At 37.0% G+C, this 9787-nt stretch overlaps 1 protein-coding gene across 1 annotated transcript in view; it reads left to right on the top strand.

The window, feature by feature from the left end:
* Window positions 1–1667: 1667 nt before the first annotated feature.
* Window positions 1668–9787, top strand: part of COL9A1 (collagen type IX alpha 1 chain) — a 65086-nt gene continuing 56966 nt past the window's right edge. The window contains exons 1-4 of the mRNA XM_042820097.1: window positions 1668–1681; window positions 2010–2083; window positions 3443–3520; window positions 3675–3807. Coding sequence (XP_042676031.1) covers window positions 1668–1681; window positions 2010–2083; window positions 3443–3520; window positions 3675–3807 — 299 coding nt within the window. The remainder of the gene's footprint in view (window positions 1682–2009; window positions 2084–3442; window positions 3521–3674; window positions 3808–9787) is intronic.

The raw sequence follows: 9787 nt of genomic DNA, 5'->3' as shown, positions 1-9787 counted from the left end.
GCCTAAAATACTCAGAGGAAGGACAAACTTTTCTAGTCCCTCCTAAAAATCCTTCTTGAAAGTACAGGCCAGTGACACTGAGCTCTTTTGAGCCTACACAAACAATGAAACACTAGGAGATGGCTTAACTTAGCCATCCTAAACTGCACTCAGTCTGAGTCTGAACTAAGGAACCTTTTTCTCCCTCACATTTAACAACTCCTTCTGAGCCAAATGTTGGTTTCTGTGGTTTGTATTGGTTTGAAACTTCTGAAAATCTAACAACATCCAACTCACTAGAAGCCTTTTCATCGCAGAAAGCAAGGCTTTATACCTGCAGAAGCTAGGTCCACCTGATGTATTTGCTGTTTCCCTGAAATCCAACCACAGTCTTACTGGACAGCTGTACAAATGCATACTCACCAACCCAAGCTGCAGGTAAGAACAAGAACATAGAATCAGGTATATGAATATAAGAATGTGAAGTCAGGTATGTAAACCTTACATGGCTTGTCCTCAGATGATATTTGATCAAAGTCACCATACCTTAGCTAAACCACAGAGGTGTTTTGGAAAATCATATTCTATGTTGTTTAATTAATCTACTTCCAAGGGTTTACTAGTTGCTGTTTAGATGATGATTTCCTAAGTGTGTGCCTAGACAGCAACTTCTTGTGCCCTAGGATTTTTTGGGAAAAAAAAAAAAAAAACGGCATTAGCCTAATTCATTAAAAGACAAAATTGCAATCTATATATCACATATTTATATATATCATCTAAATGGGAATGCTAGTTAGACAAGGACTGTCTCTGTGACATTCAGTTTACACTTACATTAAATGTTTAATTAGTTTTTACTGGATCAAGTTGCTATTATATCACAAGACAAGTTCCACCCATGAGAATTCCACAAATGAAATGCAAATAAAAATAAATTATAAATTGTTCAGAAACTGTGTTCTCTGAATTTCTCTGAATGAGACCCTTCTCTTTGGAAGGTATAATGTGTGTGTGAATAACAACTGAATAACAGGAGTCTTTTTAGTAATGCCTATGTGTATTCCTTAAAGAGGTTCATGTTTAAGCAGTAAAAATCCTTTTAAATAATTGGTTTTATTCAGAAGAATCAACTAGAACACTATCAGCTAGGCTTCTCCTGAGACCATCTGATGGATAAATCAACAAGAAATGAAAATCTCTTCTTTATAGGACTGACGTTCTCTTCTTGTGAAAGTTTTTAGCTTTAACACCACACTGAAGTCACCAATTTCCTCAAAATCCCTTGGTACATGTTATTCTTTTATCTGCCTCACTGAACAGCAGCGCCTGCCATTTGGTGGCTGGCATCGCTTAACTCACATTTTCTTAATCTGTCTACCCTGATGCTGGCATAAGCAGCAGCCCTTTCTTTGCTCTCTTAGCTTCTTATATTCAGCTGGCTCCAGAGATCCTCCCTCAGACCCCATCAGGATACATACGTCTGTCCAGCCCCCACCTCCTTCCCTCTGCAAGATTAAAACCAACCCAGCAGACTGCACCTCCCTCCCCACTGAGTCCTGCCTGGGGCAGCAGAAGCATTCTGCACCCATTCACACTCTCGTTAACAGGACTTATGACAGGGAACCAGAGAGTGTGAATATATACTCCAAATATTCCCATGTGAGAAGTGAAGAAAACCAGCAGTGAAGATGAAAAGCAACTGGTAAGAGAACAAGTGGGATTTAGAGAAATCTGTAAATAAGAGATTAGAACAGTTAAAGATATCCTTGCCACTTGGCTTCTTTGTTGTTTGTATATATATATGTTGCACTGTATGAAAGAAATTATAAAGAAAGAGTCTTGCAGACATCTTTTGTTATAAGGACAAAGATAAAGCGTTCTCATAAATTGTCTCGTAATGTCTGCTGGTAAATCCTTAACTCGTGATTTTATACACTTGGTATGCATGACTGAGGAGAAAGTCAGCAGCAGAATCTGTCAGAAACTGTACATTCACTATATTCACACTGGAGTTCTCTTTCTGTTTACAGGAAAATTACAGCTTTCTTGTATATGTGTAGTTTTCTGGGGTCTTTCATCTCGGCTACCATCCAGCAGCAATCAAGTAAGGACATATTTCATCTTTCTGTAATTCTGACTGTCAAAAGAATTATTCAGAACTTCTTCAAAATTAAAATCCTGTCTTACCATCTAACACAGAAAGACAGAAGTGTGTTTGTGTATGTATGTATGAGTCTACATATACATATGGAAAGAGGGAAAAAACAACAAAATGTGTATCATTTTAAGTATGCAATTAGAAGTATTTTCAAGGTAAGAATTAAAAACTGCATATAGGTGATAGATACATGACACAAATCTCCCCTCGTCTTTCAGTGCTTCTAGTTATATGTTATTCTGCTACATGTGGCAACAAATCGGTTTCACTTTATTTCCTGGGCATAAAATGTAAATGGCTGGATGTCAGCCATGTGTCCCATCAAATAATATAGAATGAGGCTATTTCTAAGGTGTAACGTGTCAGCATGAATGTTCTCTTTAAGTTTGTGTTTTTAGAAGGAAACCCACATTTATTTCAGTGTTGAACTCTTGTAGCACACAAGAGGCTCTCTGTAGGTTAGAAACGCATATCCTTCCAATTTGAATTCTTCCCCATCCAGACTAACATTTTCCAGATTCACCTGATACTGGACTTGTGCAGAACTCTTAAATTGTTTGAATAAATGTTTATTTTCCCTTCCTTCTTCCTTAAACTAGGGAAATCATATGAATATTCTTATTCATTGCACAGCTTTCTAGCAGATAATATTCAGACAAATTAGATTTTTAAATTTGCTTTCCTCTAACAAAATTTCTTTCACCTTCTTCCTTGGATCAATAAAAAAATGTCAGTAAATCCTTCTTCCCCCACCCTATATTTCATGAATGACTATTCTCTGATCAAACATGGCCCAAGAGAAGGTGGGAATGCCTGAAATACCAGAGAGGATGGAAAAAAGTGCCAGTAATTTCTCTTCTGAACAGACTCTTCAGTTGGAAAAAAACCTTGTTTAAGTTTCCTTGGGACTGGGGAGAGTATTGATTTAAGCACTGATTTTTTTTTATTTTTTTTTTAACATTTGCTTAAACCACCACAAGCTCCAGACCAGAAACTTCTTACACTGCAAGCCTTGTGCTGGTACAACTATTCCTCCATAGTCTGATAGAAAAGAAGCATTATAAATTATCATCTAAAAGATTGAAAAAAAATAGGGTCAAGCTCCATTTGTAGTTTGGTGCTATCTAGAAACATGTATTTACTTTCTTTAACTTCTGACTTTACTGCATGTACATTAAATTTATTGTTGTACACATATACATTTATTATTATTTTCTGTTCTATTTAATTAATATTCTTACAGTTGCTTCACTTAAATTTTTAAGGTCTCAAGCAATGTCTGACAAATTCATCCCCTTTTTTCAGGGTTGCCAGTCATTCTGGGTGCTCGTCAGAGAACTGACCTCTGCCCAACAATCAGGATTGGCCAAGATGACTTACCAGGCAAGAAGAATATGACTTTTTTAGGAAATAGCTGCTTTTTAGAAACTGTTATGTTTAGGTTGTGTTCAGCTCTGTCATTGTCCAATGATCCAATTAAATTACAAGTTATACTTCAGACTATAAATTGTTTTTTATATATATCTTTTTCTTGCAGGCTTTGACCTGATTTCTCAGTTCCAGATAGAAAAAGCTGCTTCTCAAGGAATTGTTCAGAGAGTAGTGGGCTCCACTGCTCTACAAGTGGCTTATAAATTGGGACCCAATGTAGACTTCAGGATTCCAACCAGGTAATGCTTTTTGCTGTTTGACTTTAAAAGATACACATTTCAAAATTTTATTTTGTAATGGAGAGATCTTTTCAGCAGCTGGATGACCTCATTTGCAAAGTTTCTGGAAATGGAAAAATGGGTTAAACTTTTTTAAAAATTCTGTTATGTTTTGCTGATGCTATCAGACTAGGCTGATTCTTCTTCTACTTTCCTCTATCAATGGTATTGCTCAGAGTTCCCAAAGTTCTCCTGAAAGAGTGATATCACATATAGGGAGTGAAGCCAAAAGTTTTAGTTAGGGAAGCAAAGCAAAGAAAACAAGAGGAGAGTAAGGAAAATTTTCTCAAAATACTGAAAGAAAGATCTTTCTGATCATGTAGGGATTGTGGAAGGTAGAAAACTTTTTTTTTGTTTTGTTGTTGTTGTTGTTGTTTTAATAGATACCTGGTACATTCTGGCTGATCTATAATCATTTAATATTTAAAGGATAATGAGCATTACTTAGCATGTCACAAAAAAAAAAAAAAAAAAAAAAAAAAAAAAAAATCTAGTAATGGGGATTTAGGAATCAAATTGTGTTTGTTCTTTATGAGCCAGACTTGGAGCAAGAGAAGGAATAGATAGATAATACAACAGCTTAGAGAAGTCTTTGCCAAACTCAAACAAGACTGGAATCTGGTCCAGCATTTTAAGTAATTAAGAATGCCTTTAATTAGCAATTAACTGGCAAGGCCCTTAATTGGACTGCTGTTTCAGCTAGGAATAAATGGAGTGCAAAGTATTTCTGCAGCTATCACTGACAGATTTCTTTTGCTGAGTTCTCCCCGACTTCTGCCTCCCTAGCTATTAGGTTAATCTAATTTCCAGCTTTACTGGCTGGCTACACTGGACTTTCCCTCAGAGTGGCAAATCAAGGTTACTTGTTTAGAAAGGAGAATCCAGCCTTGGAGATTAATGAGATCTTCATTTCATTGAAAACTGGAGGCTCTCAGACCCTCATCTGGTGTTTCTTAGCTCAGAAATCTGAGATATCAAGATTTGCATTTTTAAAAAAGCTGTGACGTATTGCTGTAAATAGCTGTAGGGATATGTTCGACATACACAAGTAATCACTAATCAAGCCTATACCAGCTGTATTAATATGCTGTGACATCTAAGCTGACTACTGGCAGTGAGTTTGCTGGCTTGGTATGATACTGTTTTATAATGGATTTATCACAATCAAGACATTGACTTCATATTCTCTAACAGTCAAAGCTGTGTGGTTAAACTGCAATACTAGCAAATGTTATAACTGAGATTTTACCCTGAATCAAATTAAAGCAATCTGCACTTGAGCCAAGTCTTTTGTCACATCTAGGGAATATGTTAATGCTTGAGTCCTGACAGTGCTACAGTGTTGGCTTGCTTCTTGTCTGCCACTGAGCCTAATCTTGGTATTCTGTTCCAGTATTATTTCACAGTGTGCCCCTTGGTAGTTGACTCAGGAATGAAGTCAGCAGTAAGTAACTGAGGCTAGTAGTACGGTCCTAATAATTAAAAAACAACGGAACTTCACATAATCCCTATAAGGCAGGTTAGCTGTTTTATTTCTGATATGAATTTGAGATGATCAAACGCCTGAGAAGCATCACAGGAGTTATTGAGTTATGCAGGGCACTTGGAGCATGACTGGGCTCCTTGATGGCACAGCTTGGTTCTGGCTTTGCCGAGGCTGGCAGTGCCGCTGTCCCGGATTCCCGCTACGCCTCCATCGCTCGCCCTGGAGCTGTCCGCGTCCGCGGTACTGAAACCCCTCCTGGCTGCGAGCCCCTCAGGGCAAATCCGGCGGGCCGCCCGCACCGCTGCGGGGATCCCTCTTCCCTCCTGCATCAATGAACACTTCTATTAGTAGAAAGTTACCCGTCGGTCATGGACAGTGAGGTCTCCTGCCTCATGCAGCAGGAAGGAATTATAACTAATCCAGACTAGCCAACGTTACCGTTTCCACGATATGGGAAGGGGAACTCAATTAGATGGGCATGGCTCAACGCATTTACTCACTCTTTGCATAAGTTTCCCTGAAAAGCTGCTAAGTTTCAGCTTGGTCTTTTTGTTGCTTAATATATTGCCAAGGTCCAGAAGTATATCCCAGAATGAGTAGAAATGATTGCACAGCCTTGACTTAAGCTTCTCCTGTCACCCAAATAAATTCCCATTGGCCTATGATGCTTCTAGTGGAAAATCAGCTGAAGAATCAGCATAATGTTCTCAGCATAGTAAGATCTTGTGACACTGCCGTGACTCATACCCATTTTCACTGAATACAGGGAAGTCGTTGTTTTTCAGTGTAGTTTATGGATTTGATGTAGGTGTCCACCAAATAGTGAGTAAAAAATTAATTTTAATTTGGGAGAATAACTGTATTTTAATCTCAAGCTTAAAAATCTGTATATATTTATTAACATAAGGGAATACATTCATTACATATTTTTATGGGAGGAAATGCACTGGATGAAGTCTTAGTCATCTGACTTCACAAATGGAAATACCGTGTAGGTGATATGACATAAGGCCTCTAAGTCAACACATGACTAAATAAATTAATGCCAGAAAATAATGCATGGCATTCACACATTATCATCTATACTGTTAGAGTATTATACAAACCTTTGGAATGATTTTGGTCCGCAATTAGCACTCTTTAAGTAACTCCTGGACACAGCTTGGAAATTAGCACAGGCCATATGTGTCCTTGCATGTGGTCACTGTGTTTTGGAAGTAAGAAGGCTTAAAAACTTCTTATTGCCAGGTGAACTTAGTATCAGAGAAAAAAATCCAGGCACACTGAATTTTGTAGTGGGAAGGTAGCCTAGTAGTAGGAATCTAGACATGACATGTTTTTGCCTGTAGTTTCCTCTCAGTAGAACATAGAGCAATGTAAGAATGTAAGATTTCTTTTGAACAGTGTTTGTATTTGGCATAGTCATGCACTGTGGACCACTTTAATAGGTGACTTGACAAACTTCAGACAGTTGCTTCCAAAAATGCGAAATGCTTAGCTGGTTTGCCAGATAGTTCTCAATAGTTCACCTGTGACTCTAGGAAACTTCAGGATGTGCGAACACTGAATATCCCACAGCTGTGGGTATATTTGATGCAGCATTACCATGAAGTTGGCCAGAGGGATTTCTGCAGCCATTTCTAGCTGCTTGTATTAAGGTTTCTGGAAATTTTATCTAGAATGGAATGTTATCTTACAGGGAAATGGAGCTCACCTAAGAAATGAACTCTGAAATAAATGTACTTAAAAGAGCAAGCAGTTATTTTTGCAGTATTCAAATCAGTAGTTAACATTTAAAAATACTCTTCTGCTCTTGATGAATTCTGAAGGCAGCAATGCTATTCAATACTTCTATTGCCTAGTTGGATTCAGCCTTGAATTCTTAAAGAAATATTGCTGGTAAGCACTCAAGTGTTGGGATTAGTATGACTCCTAGGTACTCATGGGAGGAAAAAAAAAATAAAATAAAAAAAAAAAAGGAAAAGGAAAGAGTAGTGGTTCAGAAATCCCCTTACAAATGTTTCCAGAAAACAAACAAAGTAAAACTCAAAATGAAAAAAAAAAAAAAAAATAATAATAATAAAAAAAATTACAGTTGCATTAAAAAAAAAGAAAAAAGAAAAAAAGGAAAGAAAAGCAAGGACTCAAATATCTGATAAAATATAGATCTGATTTTATACTTATACACTCACTTCACACTTATAGCATTAAATAGTAGTTCTCAATACACAAGGGAAGTAAGACTAGACTTCTGTCTTATGAATGTAAGATACAGAAATGAATAGAAACATGATATCCCTGGCCATCCATTCAAAGTATCTAAACAATAGGTCAGGACTAAATTCAACCTGTGTGCTTCGAGTATTTTTGTATATTAACTTTTCATTTGCTCATCTACTTGCTCCTGTGTTCAAAATTGCTGGATTCCATTCCATAAATCAGTGGAAAAGCATACATATATGTTTGAACTATTTACCTATTTTATTATGCAGTTCTCCAGTGTTCAAGAAGATTACAGAATCCAACACTTGACTTTACAGTGAGACAGAGGAAGAGCTTCTCAACAACTGTTTATTTAAATATAATGATAAATTTGCCATGGTTTCCAAATATTTAGCATTTTAAGCTGATGACTTCAGTAGGTTCTCCCTATGTAAACATCACAGGCTTTGAGAAAACTGTACTGAAGCACAGTGATAAAAATGAAGCCAATGGAATTGCTCTTCATTATTACTGGAGTAGCTAAGATGAGAATTTGTCTCTGCTTTACTTGCTGAATCATAAATCTTACACAGTTACAGGCTCATGCAGAGTAGCTTTCTGATGTTGGGTCATGCTGTGTTTGGTTACGCTGGGTCACATTACTGATATTTGATCTTCAGTCTAATGCCAGCAGCTTTTCTCTTTTGTTGTTATTTTTTTTTTTTAAATATAAATACTTGTTTGTGTACTGTTTTGTTTTTTTTTTTTTACTGTTGTATGTACAATTCTTATAATTCAATTTTCTTTTACCAATGTCACAAGATGTTACACATTTTCTCTTCTTCATCTATCATTTGAAAAATATATTTCTTTTCTAGTTTAATTTTCTAGAAAGAAGGACTCGTGATGGCTTGTAAATCACTAATTCTACAGCAAATATGGTGCACAGAATCTTTTTGCCAATCTGGTATAAACTACTTTCTAATATATATATATATATATATATATATAAAAGTAACTGTGTTTACTTACTAGGTTTTTTATTTAACTGAATTTTTGTTTTATTTATTCATTTATTTACTGCTAGTATAGTTACGGTGGGCTGAGAATGTGCTATTTTAACCAGTATCGCCACGACAGTAAAACTTATCAGTGCAGAGAAAGATTGAAAGTCTCTTCTCAGAGGACCTGGGATTAGTAATGCTTTCTTTAGCTGTAGAGCTTGGTGAATCAGATCCCCTAGAGCCCTAAACTTGATGGTGAAAAGTCATGTGGTTAAAAATTACTTAAAAATAACACCTTTGGCAGGGTAGTAGCAAAAACATCTGTTGTGCAAGAACAACAGGGGGATTCAGCAAATGAAAAGATAAATCATTCAGATGTGCTAAGGTTTTAGCAGTAGAGGAGTCTGAAACATTTGCTTAGGAGATATTATAGAAGAAGGACACAGAGGTCCGTGAAAGATGTGCTGAGTGTATCATGAGCTTAGCAAGAGTTTAGTGTGCATCAGAAGAAAAACAAGAAGTGCATTTCCAGAAAGGGAAGAATATGCAAGTATGATGTGTGAGCTAGAAGCCCGTCAAAAGGAAGGGCAGTGGATAGTAGTAAGCACTATAAAGTGCTCAGAAAAAGAGGAGAGGTAAAAAGTCCACGCATTCACATTTGCATTTAAGATGGTAAGAAAAAAATCAAAGCAAAACAAAGAGAGAATACAACAAGTTAGATAAAATGCTATTAAACAAAGCCAGCTGGGACAGATTATTGCATTTGTAGTTAACAGGGAAACAAGTCACAGCAAACCACAGACAATTCAGAGTTAACAGCAAAAAGCCCCCTCTCCCACCTTTGAGCATCTCTATGTGTAAGAAGATAATCTTCCATCAGAGCATTCCCATTCCTCGTACAACAGCTTTGCCTGCAGCTGAATTACATAATATTCAGACTCAAATGGAAGGAGCAGAAACGCTTGCAGTCTGAGTAGATTATTCTTAAAATGAAATTATTGCTACTGCTGCCAGGCTTTCCCGGTCAGTAGCCTGAAGAAATCTTGGTAGGGCTGTACCGTCGCCTGCTGGAAGAGGTTGGCACTACAGCTTTGGGCACCTTCGTACTTCAGACGGTGGAGATTCTCAAGTGCTGGCTTACTATATCGGCAGTCATCCAGGATGCAGAATAAGAACCAGTTTACTCATTTTTTCTTCTGTCTTCCTTCTCCTTCTCCTTCTCCTTCTCCTTCTCCTTCTCCTTCTCCTT

The sequence above is a fragment of the Centrocercus urophasianus genome, unplaced genomic scaffold (assembly GCF_019232065.1).
Source record: "Centrocercus urophasianus isolate 14NV4802_14NV808 unplaced genomic scaffold, USGS_Curo_1.0 seq_10, whole genome shotgun sequence".
Classification (NCBI taxonomy): Eukaryota; Metazoa; Chordata; class Aves; order Galliformes; family Phasianidae; genus Centrocercus; species Centrocercus urophasianus.
The sequence above is the reverse complement of the archived record's forward strand: the minus strand, read 5'-3'. Positions and strand labels throughout refer to the sequence as shown.